The 18,548-nt window shown below is 46.1% G+C and overlaps 1 protein-coding gene across 10 annotated transcripts in view; it reads right to left on the reverse strand.

Moving 5' to 3' along the window:
* Positions 1–10,379: 10,379 nt before the first annotated feature.
* The window catches only part of SMARCC2 (SWI/SNF related, matrix associated, actin dependent regulator of chromatin subfamily c member 2), a 56,679-nt gene continuing 48,510 nt past the window's right edge, over positions 10,380–18,548 (reverse strand). For 5 of the 10 annotated variants that reach the window (XM_066585225.1, XM_066585205.1, XM_066585214.1 and 2 more), the window contains 2 exons: positions 15,602–15,985; positions 10,380–11,799 (listed from right to left, as the gene is read on the reverse strand). In XM_066585225.1, the coding sequence (XP_066441322.1) occupies positions 11,738–11,799; positions 15,602–15,985 (446 nt within the window). In that variant the 3' untranslated portion in view covers positions 10,380–11,737. The remainder of the gene's footprint in view (positions 11,800–15,601; positions 15,986–18,548) is intronic. The other 5 variants (XM_066585241.1, XM_066585233.1, XM_066585276.1 and 2 more) reach the window with 3 other exon arrangements.

An 18,548-nucleotide genomic window follows, 5' to 3' on the forward strand; every position in this document is an offset into this window, starting at 1 on the left:
TTCGTCACGGCCGCGCTCTCCTCTATGGAGCGCCGGCCGCAACGGAAAAGCAAGCGGCCAGGCCGCTTCAAAGCCGCCGCGGCCTAAACCGTGGCGGTTCTCCTGGTGGAAATCTCGCGTTTTTTGCTGCAGCCAAACTGCGAGATTTCCGACGGGAATACGCCCAGTGTGAACCCAGGCTTATAGATGCCCCTGCTACAGTAGAAGTGTCAAATTAAAAAGTGAATGCCCCCAGAGGTCTTATATGATATGTGGGACTTGTGTATGTTTGGTTTTTTTCTATGTACCAAAAAAAAAATTACTGAATGAAATAAAACGTACATAAAGAAAATAACCAAAACTGTCACCATATGTGCCCTGTAATCCCAAACCATACATATTATAGATCAAAATCCTCATTGTTTGTGTTTTAGTGTATACTAATTAAAAACTGTTACACTTTTTTTTTTTTTTTAGCTTTTTACCCCCAATAAAACTGAAATTATTTTTAAAAAAATCGTCCTATGTCATGGGAAAAAACGCAGCAAAAACTTTGACAGCTGAAGAGAAAAAACAATAGGGCAGTTAAACCACCACATGGGTAAAATCCCTAGTGTGTCTAGTTAGGGCTCATGTCCACGGGCAAAATAAGAATTAAAATCCGCAGCGGATTTTAACTCTTCTCCTGCCCGCGGATCTGCACCCCATAGGGATGCATTGACCACCCGCGGGGTAGATAAATACCCGCGGATCGTCAATAAAAGGGATTTTAAAAAAAATGGAGCATGAAAAAATCTGGACCATGCTCCATTTTCATGCGGGTCTCCCGCGGGGACGGCTCCCGCAGGCTTCTATTGAAGCCTATGGAAGCCGTCCGGATCCGCGGGACACAAAAATCTGATTTTACTCACACGCTCCGGTTCTTCTCTTCGCCGCGGCGCCATCTTCTCTCAGTCGCGGCCGGATCATTTTGCTTCGGCCCGGCGCATGCGCGGGGCACGTCACCGACGTCATCATGCACATCCGCCGAGCCGAAGAAAGAAGATCCGGCCGCGACGAGAGAAGATGACGCCGCAGCGAAGGAAGTATCCGGAGCGTGTGAGAGGTAAGTTAATTCTTATTTATTCCTATTTTCAGCCCTCATGTCCGCGGGGCAGGAGGGACCCGCTGCAGATTCTACATGGAGAATCTGCAGCCGATCTGATTTTCCCCGTGGACATGAAAGGAGTTTGAAAAAAAAATATATATATTTATTTTTTTTTAAATTCCAATGGCCAGTAGCAATCTGCAAGATAAGTAATGGTAAAGCTAGTCTGTCAGCTGTTTTTTGACAATGCAAGGTGTGGAGAATAGATTACACAACACAAATCCTTGATTTAGGTAGATCATTATGCCTCCAGTACACTAGAATATTTGTGCCATCTGTGTTAATTCATGAGCACAGTCCCATTGTAGCCCATGAGGCTAGGCACACAGGGTATTCTCACATGTAAGAAACACACATTGCTTATCCTAGTCTCATCAATATGGACAAGAATTGGGTCATGGAAATGTATGTAAATCTGCCTGCAGAACCTTTTGGGCACAATTCTCACACATGCATCTGAGAGAATGAACGTCCATTCCTGACAGTACCTACCCTGGAGTGCCCTCTGCATTCAGCTGTCCTACAGCCCCTTCTCAGTACTGACAGCTGCAGCGCTCTCCTGGTTGGATGCAACGTTTAAAAGGGCAACTAACTTCACACTGTTTTCTGTGCCACTCGTAAACTTCCTTGTGACGAGGCGGCTGTTTTTGACATAGACACCGGTATCCACCTTGCACTTGAACAATAGATTCACACTTGGCAAACTCCAGTACACAAAATGATTTCTCCTGTGATATCACAAGAAACAGCGCTGTGATGTGTCAGAAAATAGAACTTGCTGGTATGTCAAACTTTGAACCTCCCTCTTTTCAGTGAAGCGAGGATTGTGTACCCATCTTTTTGTAGTTTGTAATTAAATCCCCAAATCTGCTCCTTTTTTGAATGACCCTGTATATATCATGGAGTACTTTTTCTTCTGTCCAAACACCTGCAAGCAGAGAGGAAAGCGGGTGGACCGCATTTTAGTCAATGGGGTCCACCCAGCACTGTTTGGATCTACACAGAAAAGGAATCATTCGGCCGTGAGGATTCCCCTTTCCTGCTCCCTGAGTTGAGCAGGAAAGCAGAGTCCCCAGCGCAGATGTGAAAGCAGCCTTATACTCGGGCCCAAACCGGACTGTGTGAATAGACCCAAATATGAGTGTGTAAAATCACCTTCCAGTGCAAATCATGTGGTTGTCTTGATACATGGCCAAAAACATGTTGGCCAAAACTTGTAATTTTACTGTAAATAGAAACAGCTTTGCAGTTTTAGGGTATGCTCTTACTTAGCGAAAATGCTGATTCTCCATGACGAAATCCGCAGGATTACTGCAAAAGAAACCAAGTCAAAATCCGCACCATCAGTGCATCGGCGGTGTGGATTTGGACTCGGAAAGGATATAATTTGCAAGAATTATGCACTCAAAATATTCTTGTAAGACATACGGATTTTGCTGTGGAATTTTCTGTAAATGCCATGCCAAAATTATGCAAAGTACAGTAAATGTAATTAGCGCAACTCTGCAGTGTGAACTAGGTCTTGGGCTACAAAGAAAAGTGCGGTTTCGTAGCCCGATTATAAACAGATGAGCTTCATAATTCTTGATCATTCTTATAGATTATAAGGTCAGTTTTACACAAGTGTATTACGGGCACATTTTTGCACCCACATTATGGATGAATGTCCCACTCCAACTGCGGGTATTCTGACCCCAAATTCACTGCATCATAAATGTGTGAAACTGACCATAATGTAGATGTAGAACTTTGCGGAAAATACTACTTTATTCCTGAGCTTTGTGTCCCACAACAATTTGTCTTCTGTGCATGCAAGTCATTTATAAGAGCCGACTATAGAGGATGTTATTTTGCTACCACATTAAGGAAAATGTGTGCATCTGACTACATCTGGTAAGTGCAGATCACTGAAGATAAACACAAGTCTAGAGACATTCCTCTGCTGCTTCAACAGACTCCTAATATGGTCAGTAGGAGCATGGATCCTCCCCGATCCTCGAGAAGACCATCCCCTCTGTTATACGGGTTCCCACAATGCAGGAGCATGCCCTCAATCCAACCATACACTATATTTAGCACATTTATCTTCACCACCATTTATTACTATAGAAGTAGTGATCGGGATTCTCGGAAAATTCAGATTTATCAGCCATCAAACATACTGTGTATATAATAAATTTTATTTGTATAACACCAACTTATTCCGCAGCGCTTTCAAGCATGGGAGAAACACAAGCAATACAACAATTACATGTGATATACAATCAGTTTGAAACAAACAGGTTGGGGGGTGATGAGGCATGGGGGAACACAGGCAGTACAGGGATTACATCTGGAAATCAGTTATCACGAAGCAAATAGGGTGGAAGGTACTGTTGTTTCTGGTCTCCACCGGAAGCTAGGGGTTTGGTAGCCCGTAGCAGTAGGGAACACCTGTCAGGCCCCTAGCTGCCGATTGGCTAATGGACAGAGCACTGTTGTTTGGGTTTTGCCCCGTTCCCCTTAAGCAGCATGTGAGGTTCCGGGTGTTGTTCATGCGCTCCCAGAGACCGGCGCTGCAGGGCCACAGGAACACAGAAGAAGGGAGACTAAACACGCAGTAGCCGCAATGCCACACAAGGGGCAGCGGAGCAGTAAGTGACAGGAGCTCCAGAAACTTACATGAGGCTGTATGGATTGGCCTCTCTGCTCCAGACCACACGGCTGAGATTTTTTGCTACGGCTCTGTCATCCTCTCGCCTACGGGCTCCTGTCACGCCTCTAGCAGTTTATTTTACATCTCTGCTCCCGGCTCTGCCGCATAGACTAACCCCAGCCGTGCTCCTTAATCTGCCCTACTGCCTTCTCTATCAGAAAACATGGCACTGTTCTGCCTAGGCTCCGCCGCTATACACTTTCCCCGGCGTGCTCCTTCATCTCCTGTCATCCATGTCAGGTCAGCACTGAGGCACCATCGGCTGCAGAAGGACCAGCTGCTGGGGACTGCACGGAAGCTGGAGGACAGGAGAGCTCTGGGCCCTCGTCAGCCAATCAGGAGCCCCAGGAAAGCTCCGGTCCCTCGTCAGCCAATTAGGAGCTTTGAGGGCGTTAACAAGGCGTCAGTGTCACTCAGCAGGTCTCTACGTATTTTTCTGGTGGAGACCAGATACAACAGTACTGGCGGTAAGGAGGTGCAAGTGTAGGGGTCGTATGCAATAAGAAGGCTAAACGGTGTGGGGAGCCATAGGGAGGGGCAGGGTGACTACATCAGGGGATTTGGTATGCCTTCCTGAAGAGAGAGGTAAGTTTTTAAAGGCACATCTGAAATTTCATGCTTTGGTAATTGTCCGGATGCCTTGGAGTAGAGTGTTCCAGAGGATGCGTGCTGCTCTGGTGAAGTCCTGTAGGCGAGTATGTGAGGTTCGTATTAGAGGGGTGTTTAATCGGAGTGTGTTAGCGGATCGGAGTGAGAGGGCTGGATGGTGTGCGGACAGGAGAGAGGCGATATATGGTGTTGCAGCGCCATGGACAGCTTTGTGGGTGAGTTTAAATTTAGTTCTGCAGTGAATAGGCAGCCAATGCAGCGACTGGCATAATGCAGAGGCGTCTGAGTAATGGTTAGATAGAAAAATCAAGCACTGCAGAATACGTTGGCGCTATACAAATAAAGATTATTATTATATAAAAATGAGCTTAGCTGCTGCATTTAGCATTGATTTGAGAGGAGCGAGTCTGGTGCGGGGGAGGCCAATGAGCAGCAAGTTGCAGTAGTCAAGTTGGGAGTGGATGAGGGCGACGAGTGTCTTTCGCGTATCTGTGGTGAGGAATGGCCGGATTTTAGCAATATTTCTGAGGTGCATGTGGCATGTTTGGGTCAGAGATTGGATGTGGGGGGGGGGGGGGGGGGGGTAAAGGAGAGGTCAGAGTCCAGTGTTCCCCCAAGGCAGCGGGTGTGCTGTTTGGGGGTTATGATAGTGCCAGACACTGGAATAGAGATGTTGAGGGGAGGTTGGTTTTAGAGAGGTTAAGTTTGAGAAAAAGAACATAGTATTACAGACAGCGGACAGACAGTCGGTGATGTTTTGGAGGAATAGTTCAGAGATCTCATGGGAAGAGGTATATAGTTGGGTGTCGTCAGCGTACAGATGGTACTGGAGGCCGAATTTAAGGATGGTTTGTCCAATTGGGGCTATGTAGATAGAGAAGGGGACCAAGGATTGAGAGCTGGGGTACCCCGACAGCGAGAGGAAGTGGAGAGGAGATAAGAGCCAGCAAAGGAGACGTTGAAAGAGTAGTCAGAGAGGTAGGAGAACCAGGAAAGAGCAGTATATCTCATTTACAGTGTTGGGCATAGAGAAGGTACTTTGTTTAAGCCGGACTGCATATGGTCCGACATTTATACCCTATGATGGTGCAATCAGATTAATACTGACCATATAAATAATTCCCAATTTTTAGACTGCAGTTAATGAAAAGTGCGCCTGCAATTCCAGATCATAATCCACAGTTAGACCTGCAGATTTTGGTGTAGAATGCCGCAGTGGCAGAATAAACTGCTTATTGCGGGTTAATTCTGGCCCATGTGAAAGCACCCTACAAAGGAATCATTCACAAGCTGTTGACAAAATTGCAGCAAGCTGGCCAAAGCTTGCTTCTCTACCCGTGTACAAGAATGCACAAAGGTTTTCACATTAGTGATGACAATGCAGTTGGTGTACATCCAGAACGCATATAAATTTAAGTAACTTCATCCCATTATTCATTTTGTACCGATACATAAAATACAGTTTTTGCTATCACCTAGAGCTGGATTCATAAATCTAGTCCCCAGAGCTGAAATCTCCCAGTATTCCTTGAAGGTTCAAGGTCTACACCGAGCTCATGGTTTGGATTTGTTTTCTGAGAAGTGTAGTCTTTAGACATACAGTAATCTGAACTGGCTCACTTTTTCTTGTCAGAAGCGCAGATCTAGTGAAAGGCTTAGGCCCGTTGCACATGGGCGGAAATTCCGTGGCGGGATTTCCAGCAGAATTTTCGCCCATGCCCGTTGCCATAGGATTGCATTAAAAAATGCAATCCTATGCACACAGCCGCGATTTGTCCATGTGAAAACACACGTGGAAAACAAATCGCGGCATGTTCTATCTGCGAGGCCCACACAGAAACGTCAGTAGTGACGGGCCTGCTGGCCAGCGCATAGCAGAGATGGAAGACACCGGGAGCGGGTGAGCCGCAGGTCTCTGCAGAGGCACGGGTCCGGATCCCACTGCGAGAATTCTTGCAGCGGAATCTGACCCGGCTTTCTGCAGGCAGCCTAATGTTTATGGAGCATAGCCTAACTATCCTCCATCTGAAGTAAAGAGGGTTGAAGGGCTGGATTACCTTGAATTCTGTGTTTTTTCTTCAGAGTCCTATTGTTAAACGTAGGTAAAAATAATCATTACAAAATCTCTAGGTACAGTATTAACCACTTTAGGTGGTTTCCAGGATCAGGTCATGAATAGTTGATTGGCTGGGGTCAGCTTCTTGTGACCACGACCGATCAGACGATCGGGTGCCTACTGTCAACGCCTCAACACACACGGGTACAGAGCAGAAGCAGATCGCTCCAACCGGTTAAGTGACCGACCCTGGAAATTACATGCACAGCTATCATTTTTAATGAGAGTAGCACCTGCAATTACGAGCCCTAGCCACTATACAAGGGTCAGAGATAACTGCTTCCACTGTGTCCATGTGTTGTGGCGCTGATACCGGGCTCTCAATCAGCTCATCATCCGAGGACCCAAGTGTCAGACCCCAGCAGCTCAACTACTGATGACCTATTCTGAAAATAGATCATTAAAGGAGATGTCCCGAGGCAGCAAGTGGGTCTATACACTTCTGTATGGCCATAATAATGCACTTTGTAATGTACATTGTGCATTAATTATGAGCCATACAGAAGTTATAAAAAGTTTTATACTTACCTGCTCCGTTGCTGGCGTCCTCGTCTCCATGGTGCCGACTAATTTTCGCCCTCCGATGGCCAAATTAGCCGCGCTTGCGCAGTCCAGGTCTTCTCCTGTTCTCTATGGGGCTCCGTGTAGCTCCGTGTAGCTCCGCCCCGCCCCGTGCCGATTCCAGCCAATCAGGAGGCTGGAATCGGCAGTGGACCGCACAGAAGAGCTGCGGTCCACGGATGCAGAGGATCCCGGCGGCCATCTTCACAGGTAAGTATAGAAGTCACCGGAGCGCCGGGATTAAGGTAAGCGCTCCGGTGAGCTTTCTGTACGTCCCTGCATCGGGGTTGTCTCGCGCTGAACGGGGGGGGGGTTTAAAAAAAAAAAAACCCGTTTCGGCGCGGGACATCTCCTTTAATAGTATTTGCCTGGAAAATCCCTTTATTGGACACTATTTTCCGATATTTGATAAACATTGGTTTGAGAACTATATATTTTTAAATTTCATAGGCAACAAAGAGCTGTGCAGCAGAAGCCAAACAGTTTTTTTTATATTATGTATGTATATAATTCTTTTTACTCCATAAGCAGAGAATCTAGTATACATTGGCCACATTCCAAGGTTGGAGATTAGTCACACACAGAGATGAGCGAGCACCCAAATGCTCGGGTCCGCATTATTCGAGTCGAGCTTTTCGTAAAATACGAGAGCTCTACTTGAGTAACGAACCCCATTGACTACAATGGGAGACTCGAGCATTTTTGTATGCGGGACGCCAGGTTTGTTTTTAAGGTTCGTTTCTCTCTCTGCTTTGCATGAATTTCCCAGAGGAGCATTGCCTTAAAGTCTCCGTACTTAGCTTTAGGTGTCCCCACACCCCTTCTGGGTGCTCTCCTTGGGGAGAGACTATACCATCCCATATCCACTCACCCCCTAGGTGTCCCCATACACTTTGTGGTTAAGGAGACACGACACCGCTTCTGACTAAGTAAGCAGTGACACAAGAAATTCATATTTTATTGATATTGAACACCACAGCTCATACACACACCAGTACGCATTTCGACCTCCAGCTGAGACAGAGGACTGCAGAACAGAAGCGCGGGATTTCACTGAGACTTGTGCCAACGTCAGCGGAAAAAGGTCAAGCTGTGGAGGGGAAATGAATAACAGGTCACCGTGACGCAGGGGTCCAGCAGCCCATCTCCATGACTTGAGGCGGATCAATTTGCATTCAGAGCGTCAGAATACAATTACATGTGCCTGATAATGCTATTGTATTGGCTTATGATCCGAAATTCTGAAAGAATCCCTTTAAAGGACTTGAAGACAGTTAGCAAAGGACACGACAGTGGGCAACGCTACGTGAGGACACAAATGGTTTATTACTACAAAGCACAAAGAGGAAAATATTACGTGGGGTCCTAGGAGGAGCACTATTATTATAGTGTGTTATTTTGGGGGGCACAAAAGATGGTACACTTATGGTCTGTACACAATATATGGGGCATTATTTGGCACTATTTTTAGAGGCATTATCTGGCCATATTGTTTTTCGGAGCACTGTCAGGCACAACTTTTTTTTACCACATTTGTGAAGTACAAGGTTTGGGAGTATTGTGTCACACAGCAGGAACAGACGTGGCAGCAACAAGCACATAAATAGTTATAGAGTGGGGGGTTTGTGTAGGTTGAGAAAATGTTGGGGTGTTGAAAAAGCCAGAAGCCAAAAGATGTCTGTTTTGCAAACTTTGCATACAAGTTGTGACTTAAAGTAATGTTGATGGCGGTCTGGGCTGGATTGAAAAGATAGGGAAAAGTGAACGACTCCAAAGAGGACATCACCTGCGAGTCACTAAATATAACGGAACTTGAACACCCGTGTAGAACTTGTATCTACCACTATATGGCCACTGTATAGTAGTGATACTGGTCATTGTATAACCATTCTGATTAGGATGCACCTCTATCATGCTGTCAGTTTGGGTCAGGAGGCCTGAAATGAGCTGTTACCAACTTGGTTCTGGTGCTGTATTTATCTTAAAGGGTTCTGTCATTAGAAAACAAACATTTTATACTCACCTATTCCTTCCCTGTCAGTCTTCTTACCACATCTTCTCCTGCAGTCCCTCCGGGTCACCTCACCACAAGCCGTGAGATTCTTCATCTTCCGGCGACGAAGCGTTCATTCTCAGCAGTCTCCTTCCTGTAGGGCAATGTACGCTACGTCACTAGTGATTTAGCGTTCATAGCCTAGCAGGGAGTGCTGAGCTATTGCAGAGACTGCACATGCTCTCTGGGCAAGACAGTGTGCATGCGCAGTCTTGGTAATAGCGTGGCATTCCTTGCTAGGCAGTGGACGTTACATCACTAGTGGTGTAACCTACACTGACCCGCCAGAAGAAGAATGCAGAAAAAGAATGCTTCATAACAAGAGGAGGAGGATCCGGCCAGCATACGGTGAAGTGACCTGGGGACAGGAGAAGATGTGGTAAGACGACTGCCTGGTGAGGAATAGGCAAGTACTGATTTTTTTTTGAATTTTTTTAAATTACAAAATCCCTTTAAATAGATAAACAGATTAAAGGTTAGCAACACAGAGTGCGATTGGCTGTTCACCGCTAAACTATGCCCACCTATGGTGGCCATTAGTTGCACTATGTTGTGCAGAAATTGCCTGCAGTGGGTGGCCATAGGCAATGTGTGTTTTCCCCTTTTGGGTGGGTCGCTACTCAGGGGTCATTGCTGTGGGCCTGCCTCTCAGGCTAAAATATGCCAGCCTACCCACCCCTGTATGCTCAGCTAAATGTGTCTTTATGTTTAGTAGTTATACACTATCTAAGAATTAAGAAATTAAGTAATGAGGTTCTTCCAGAACTCCTCTTGGTCAATGCGGAAGTGGATAACACAAAGCCTCGATGGGTGCACCATCTCTTTTGAGTAGGGTTACTACATAGAAATGTCACCCTCTCCTTTAATCATCAAGATGAAAAAAAACACTCTTTAAATGGCCTGAGGACACAGACACTGCAGAAGCCTCCTTTTATGGGCTGGTTAACATGAAGCACATGTAAGCAGTTAAGGCTATGCATACATCTACGACACGGACACAGGAACAGTCTATAGCAGTTTACAAATGGGTTTCCTTTTTAGTCATAAGCAATGGACTCTGTACCAAAGTGTATGTTGTATCCTTTCCTATACATCTGTATACATTGTATTCAGCCAGGCCCTTCTCTATACATTTACAGAACAGTAGTGCCCGGCAAGTTTGTTGCAGGTTTATGCTTCTCAATGCACTATTATATATTTTTTAATAAAGACAGATTAATTTTCACATGAATTTTTTTTTTAATAAATTTTTTAACATTTTAATGCCCCAATGGCTGGGGAACCGTAAGATGCACAGACACAGGATAATGTACAGGTAACATGAACAGACAGACAGGGAGGGGGTCAGCATAACCAGGTGGTTTTTCAGAGCTCCAAGGAGGTTGACAAAGCACTCGCCCCTAAAAAAGAGGAGTCTTCTCCTTTCAATGTGCTAGTAAATCACCCAACGCCTTCTTCTCTAGACCTCACAGTAAAAAAAACAAACAAAAAAAAACTCTCCCAGGCTCCATTTAATAAAGTGCACTCTGAGCCCCTGATCTCCCATTCGCTGCCCAAAAAATACTTAAAATACAAGGATTTAAAATAAAAAAAAAAAAGCTTATATAGATAAAAAGCTAAAATATTTTACGAATAGGCCAAATAGTGCACTAGAGAGCGAGACAGATTCCTGGTTGCCATTCTTCCGCAGTCAATCGAAAATTGCTCCCTCTCGGTTGCCGCCAACACAAATGGGCCTGGGTCTCCTGAAGAAGACCTCCTCTGCGGAACTGTGTGCATCTCCCCATAGGAGCTCCAGAAATATATAGAACTCTCATAGCGTCCATCAGACAACAATGAAATGACCGGTAACCCATTGCAATAAGCATTAGACTGGGTATCACGTTGGGGGAAGAGCGGCTTCCTCCGCAACAGTTTCAAAAGATGCAACAAGAAGCTCTTCTGGAATAACACCAACATTATAAGCATCAAGTGTTCTGTTCTCTGCCAACACGTACAGACCGGTCGGCCACCGGCAGGTAAGTCCCATTACAGAAACCATTAAAAAAAAAAAAAAAAAGTCAAAAATTAGGAGTCTCCTTCATTAGTCTTTTCCTTTTAGATAGAAGGGAGGATGGAGCTCTGCAAATGTGGTTCAATTGAATATAGAAATGGTAGATAGGTTGCTCCTCTCCCCCGCTGACTCCGGTAGCCATGTCTCCATCAGCTCTCCGCCAGTCCGGAGCTCGTTCTTTACCCCCACAGATTATTGCAGTCTCAGCTACTTTTCTGGATCCATCGGTTGGATTCTGTAAAGTCCACTTCTCGGTAAGATGTCCCTCACAGAATATTTTGCTGTCCTAGGTATAAACTGCAGCAAAACTTTGTGATGCAAGTCAGTTAACACATAACATGAATCACGGGCATGACACAAAAGGGACACCAAGTCCCGGGTAGAGCTCAGCGTTTTGCTCCTTTATCCTGTGGGGGATAGAAATACTGGAACCGGAACGAAGTGGCAGACAAAAAAGAAAAAATCCACAAACGTTTCTCACTTCACCCTCTGTCCATTTTCCAAATAAAGGAATTGTCCCAATATTACTGCTGGGCAGGTGCAACTGTGTTTCCCATGGGCTCTGGAGGCACAGATGTCACAGGATCTGGAAGAAGAAACATATAAGAAGTTCTGCACATAAATTCCAAACTGATAACAACGTATGAACCCTGCTCTACGTCCATTCGTGCGGTTGTACCATACCCATCATATCTGTAGTGTGTGTTTTTAAAAAGTGAATGCAAAAAGTTTTCACTCCCTGCAACTTTTGTTAACCCCCCCCAGTGACCGTCCTATAGTGTTTTTACGTCCTGCAGCAGCAGGACATGTATAGAGGGAGATCGCACTGCAACCCCTCATACATCCCGGGCGCCGGCTGTTTTTTTACAGCTGACACCCGCGGGCAACAGCTCCGACAAGCCGCGCGGCCGATTATTTAAAAGCTTTTCAGTACATTATATGGTATATTAAATAGTACCATTAAAAAATACAACTCGACCCGCAAAAAAACAAGCCCTCATACAGTTAGATCGATGGGTAAATAAAGGAATTACGATTTTTTAAAAGCGGGGAGGGAAAAATGAAAATAGAAAAAAAAACAAAAAAAAGCTTGGTCACCAAGGGGTTAAATTGTTCTTTCATTTACAATCAGATTATTTTAACACTGATCGATAAAAGAGTAACATCCAAGTGAGCAACAAATTCCTGGAGTGAACCATATGTAGCACAATCTTCGTTTTATACCAGTCACTGCGCCATACTTTGTATAGTGGCTGTGCCTGGTACTGCACACCTCATTCGTATTCACTCGAATGGGACTAAACTGCACAAAGGCCATGTGACTGATTAACATGCTATAACGAGCCAATGAAGGGGTTGCAGCGCTCGTTCAGAGTACCGTAGCCCTTCAAACAGCTGATCTGTGGAGGAGCCCCTCTAGCTTGATATGGATGATCCATCCTAAGGAAACCCCTTTAAATAACAATATACAACTATCCCCCCATTACTGTGACATAGCTAAAGTCCCATTTACATTGCCCTTTCTGATCCATATTATATTCATAGATTTCTCACCAGAAACCGATCCAATCAGAGGGATACAAAAATGTTTGCAGTAACTATTTCTTGGAGAACACTAAAAGAATGTCAAAGCTGAAAGCGAGGAATGAAACCGACAGTTATGGCGCATCACAAAGACACATTACTATGGTACTGCGCACAGAAACAAGCAAATAAAAATGAAAAATGCGTGTTAATACAAATGATGAGTAGATGCAGTCTTCTCCCATGTCTCTAGTGAGGTTACACTTTTCAGAAACCTATGACATGTCAAAACCTATGACATGTCCCACTGCTGAGGTCCTAGCCAATGGCTCATTAGAGTGCTGTGCCCCTTTGGCTGTCTTCGCTGCTTTTTGGCTCCTCACGTCAGCTATAGTAAGCCCACATAGAGGTCTGCAGAAGCGCTATACACCTTTATGCGGCCCTCTTCAGCTGTCGGATGGAGCTGAAAAGCAGCAAAGACACTCAAGGGGGCTCAGTGATAATTGCAGCCGATCAGCTGGGATCCCAGCACTGGGATCCCACTGATCAAAACTTTCGATGAGTCTCTATAACTTTTCAAAAGTTTGTTAAAAGTGGTGGCTACTCTTTAAAAACAGATGAAAGACACGAATGGTCAAGGAACCTAAGCAGCCCTACAATGCTAGAAGCTTTTTGTACAAGGAAACTGGACCCTTACGCTCCTGGCCAGGTATCTCGGTCAGCTTTAAAATTCTGGTGGGAAATACAACTGGCTACAATAATGAATGTACCCTTTAATCAACCTAGAACTGCTTCTAAGGGAAACCACCATCATAGTACTGTAAGGTTGGCCTAGTCTGGTCCCTGTGTTCGGAACATTCTGGACATCCGTAGCAGCTTCTCATCAGCTGATCACCAGGGGTCTCGATCGGGAGATCCCTGCTAGTCTGTTTATTGAGGACTAGAGATGAGCGAGCACCCAAATGCTCAGGTCCGCGTTATTCGAGTCGAGCTTTTGGTAAAACTCGAGAGCTCTACTCGAGTAACGAACCCCACTGACTACAATGGGAGACTCCAGCATTTTTGTATGTGGGACGCCGGGTGCCGGGTCAGTGTCTCAGTCTCTCTGTGGAATAAGTTGGCGCTATACAAATAAAGATTATTATATTAGTGGTGTTCAAATGTGCAAAGCTGACACCTATTCACAATAACTAACAGGTATTGCTGTCAAAGGTGCTGCTACTAAATACTTGGCTTGCCAGGCATGGAGTCAAGAGCTATGCAATCAGTTATAAGGCCAGAAATAGATGTAATTACTGACAATACAGCGTAATAAGTCGTTTTACTATAGATTAAGAATAGTTGATGAAAGTAAAGAATCAGAGAAACAGTCAACCCAACTTTATTAGGTAAAAAAGCAAGACCCGGCAGTCAGGTCTAAAGAGGATAGAAGCTACAGAAATATGAAAAAGTGCCATAACATCATTCCCCCAGCGCCCCCATGTGTTAGTCTGAGGACACGCAGCTATGTGAAAGGAAAGGAGCCGACTGATCTTAGATATGTGAAACTGGATATGGCATTCAGAAAACTAAAGAGAAATTTGCATGAGACTCCGGCTTCCATGCAAGTTGCATACAATTTAGCGAATTCACCATGTATCCAAAGTCTTAATTCAAAAAGAAAGCGAGGCATTGGCAAAAACCTTCAGTCACATGTCGAAAGAGAGGCACAAGCTCCGAAGATAAAGCTTTCTATACAAGCCTATCATTGGTCCCAACACAGATGTTGGTTGCCTACATTGAAAAGCGCACTAAGTTCTTTTTTTCTCAACTTCTGCTCATCTACTAGCTTGTGTTGGTCTCATTTTTGTAATATACTTGCATTAACATGTTGATGCTTTACTACTGTAAATCACGTTTGAAGTGGCTGCCACTAGGGGTCTCCCTTCCAGCTACTCTATAATCCACTTTCTGTCGTTGTTACTACAGAAGCTCTGTACCTAAGGACACAGGAACGTTTCCATATCAACAGGGCGAGGAGCTATCTTCATAGTTGGCCCCTGTGCACTCAGGCTGCAGGCTTACAGATCTGCACACACTGTGATAACAATTTACACAGTCCCTACCTCTCCTACTGTAACAAAGACACTCTATTGGGTTTACTAACCATTTGGCCAGAATGTCTCTAAATGCCTGATCGTCTCAAGAAAGCGGACAGATGGGCATTCAGATACTGTCTCCCTGCTGATTGGACCACAGACTATGCAATGTAGCATGGGAAGTCAGGGCAAGGAAGTGCAGGACAGTGAACTACTGGCAGAATGCTAGACTCCCTACATGTACCCTCCTTGAAAGTGGACTGCAAAAAGCAGGGCAACAGAAAAATGGGGAAGACCACCCGCAAATCAGAAGTTACAGACATGAAACAGGGTGCAAACAGCAGTAAATGAGCGTAAGGTGTATTTTAGAAAAACTTGTTGAAAACCTTAAAGCAGGTTTTTTCATAGCTTTTCTTTGAAATAGATATTAGCATGCAAACTGCCCCACCCCACCCCAACAAGAAAATGGGTGAAAGCTGTGACAAAATATGACAGATAGGTCATACGGTAGATTTAAAATTTTACAACATGCCCTGAAATCTACAGTCCCCTCCCCCCACCGTTGAATGTGTCGGGGGTTTTCGTAAGATCCACTGACGTGCATTGTACCGTATTCCGTTACATGAAAGCATCTCAGCTATGTAACTCGATATTACTGTGTGCATCATCCTTTCTAAATCATCACTGCATGTAACACTGTACAAAATATACTCCTGCCCTTTTAGCATACGACCCCAAACGACTACGATCATTCTGAATTCCGCTCACCTTCTCCATTGAGCTCACCTGGCACAGGACTGGAAGTGATGGCAGAGCCTCCCTGCATTGCGGCTACGATGGCAGGGCTATGAGATGCAGCTGAACTCAAGGAGGGCAGCAAGTTAGGAGGCGCTGGAGACAGGGTTATGACAGGGTTATGTGTAAGTGGAGGTACCCCGCCAACACGACATGCTGTTGGAGGGAAAGTGCCATGCATGGAATGGTGAATTGAGTAGGGGTTAGTGGAAGGGTTGTGATGAAAAGAATCAACTAAGTCACTACCCATATTAAATGGGACAGGCAGAGGCATGCTGGGGTGCTGATTACCGGGCACCGGTGGCTGGGAAGGAACTGGTACTGCTGTTGGGATCATTGGGCTAGGTGTTTGCTGACTTGTGTATGCACCAGAACCTGCAGAAAAGAAATTGAGATACATTATCTTTTATTAAATACTAGAAAAACAAGATTTTGTAAGAACTTACCGTAAAATCTCTTTCTCGTCTTGTTCATTGGGGGACACAGCAAAGACCTTGGGTATAGCTTCTGCCACTAGGAGGCGACACTAAGCACAAAAGTGTTAACTCCTCCCACTAGCTATACCCCTCCTGCAAGCAGCATGCTAGCTCAGTTTGTGTGCAAGCAGTAGGAGCAGCCAGTAGGATATGACAATAATAGATAATAAATAACCATACTCACGAACTGTAACTCATTCCAACACCGTGTGCGACTGCACCGCGGACCCTCCCCTAGGGAGTATACGTCACAGTTCCGATACCAGACTGGGTGGGTGCTGTGTCCCCCAATGAACAAGACGAGAAAGAGATTTTACGGTAAGTTCTTACAAAATCTTGTTTTCTCGTCTGTTATCATTGGGGGACACAGCAAAGACCTTGGGACGTTCTAGAGCAGTACCCAAGGGGGCGGGAAAATATAAGGCGTCGCATGTGTAAGGACGCAATCTGTCCTTCAACTGCGACCAGCGTTAATGGATGGCTAGGTATCCCGCATGCTCAGACAGAGCCTAAAGGGGCCTAAGTAACGGCCCCATCCACCCTCTGAGGGAAGAAAAAAACAAAACCCAGACAAGGAGCTTCGGACGAGGCACACGGCTTCCAAATAATACGGCCTGAGAATATGACCTTGCTGAATTGCTGCAAGGCAGAGTCATTGTAAGGAGTCCACTCTGGAAAAGCAGGGACCAAGTCGGAGTTGCCGGAATTACCGGCAGCGCGCCAGCGTGACTGAAGCATGCTACCTGCACGAGGAACTCCGGCGTAGTCAACCGAGAAACCTGCCCTGGAGCGTTCCCTGGAACTACCGAGAAGGTGCCCACCGATACCTCACCGAAGTGGATCCCGATACCGGCGGTAGGCCATACCGCGGGTAGATAACGACCGTTTCCTGTACCATCCGTACCCAATAGGCATCCGAAGATGAAACTGTGGAGCCAGAGGCGCCGAAACATCAGGGTTGTGGACCTTCTACCAGGCGACTTAGTTGTAAGTCAGGTCCCGTATACCTCCAGGTATTCAATCTCACCTACACCGTCCCTCCGTGATGAAGGGACATTCGACTCCAGACGCCAGTGGAGGAACGACCTGTTGAGATATGCAACCGTCTTATGCTGGACTCCTGTGTTGACCACGGTTGGAAGGCCTGCCGTATGACCTTGATGCTGTATATGCTGAAAGCCTCCGTCCATGGCGTCGGCTGTCTGATTAGCTGTAACTTGAAAAAGGGTCGTGAGAGAAAAAAAGTTTGGTTCCATGATTCTGCAACAATGCCCACGGCGTCCGCCTCTGCATGGCCCCATGGGCTAGCGAGGACTTCTGCCCATTCGTGATCAACTAGGGCTGGCCCCGTGCTGGGATGCAATGTAACCGTGTGACTCCACTAAGTACAGAAAAATTGACCGCACAAGGCAGCAAGGGTACACTGGTCCGAGACTCACTGATCCCTTTGAGGAAACCTCCACAGTAGGGATGGAGGAACCCTAAAATTGCAGACAGTACAAGTATGGACTGTCTTACACTGTCCTGCAAGTCATAATGCAGGGAGAACAATGCAGGAGAGTTGCAGCGAGTCGCTGGATCTGTCAGTCTTAATCCCCATTGGACGTTTTAGCTTCCTATGCGCAATCAGTCTCGCAAGCGACTAGGCGGGCCTAGTTTGCTGAGGATCAGCGCTCTACACTTGAACCGACACTAGCGACCGTTTAGAACACCGAGTACTCCTACGGTTAGTCTCCCCATCCCCAATGGGAGAAACGTGGCCTGTTCTGCACCCCACCAGGGTCCGCAGGAGCCGTCTCCTGCAGAGAGCTAGCCACGTCCTACTGACACGGCTGTGGAACTAACGGTCCATGATTCCTAGAGAGTACACATGCCTTGTGGTTCAGAGAATGCCCGAAAGAAACGAACTCGGCATTATAAAGTGCCGCCGGAGGGGCGTCCCGCGTCACTTCTGTCTGTGGTGGGGGCCTAAAAAGTATGCGGCTCTTCTGTCATCGTAGATCGCCCTAAGTTGCCTGTAGGAAGCTGCAGGTGGTCCCTCCAGGGAGGCTAGCCATTATGAAAAAAGTCTGGAGCGTAAGCTTCTGTGGGGTGGAGGTGAATACGACGTGTTCACAGAATTCCTGAGAATAGTATATTCCTCAGAAGGGTACCACAAGACTTAGCCAGACCGAAGGAAGCCCAACGGCTGTTTGACTTCCTTAAGAGTTTTGGCCTGCATACTGCTGCCTTAACACCTTGCTCCACACAAGGCCCAAGACATGTTGTGCAACTCTCGTACAATAGCGAGACCCCATACTGATGTGGTACTAGCCGGACCCTGTCCGCGTGCTATCCCGGCATCGGGCATAGCGGTCTGGTTGCCTGCAGGAAAAAGCGGGGGGCTAGCTGTAAAGCCAGGGCAACCCGGTCAGGCCTAACATCAAGGCCGGGGTACCGCTGATAATCAGCTTGTAGACCAG

Source organism: Eleutherodactylus coqui, chromosome 1 (assembly GCF_035609145.1).
Source record: "Eleutherodactylus coqui strain aEleCoq1 chromosome 1, aEleCoq1.hap1, whole genome shotgun sequence".
In the NCBI taxonomy this organism is placed as follows: domain Eukaryota; kingdom Metazoa; phylum Chordata; class Amphibia; order Anura; family Eleutherodactylidae; genus Eleutherodactylus; species Eleutherodactylus coqui.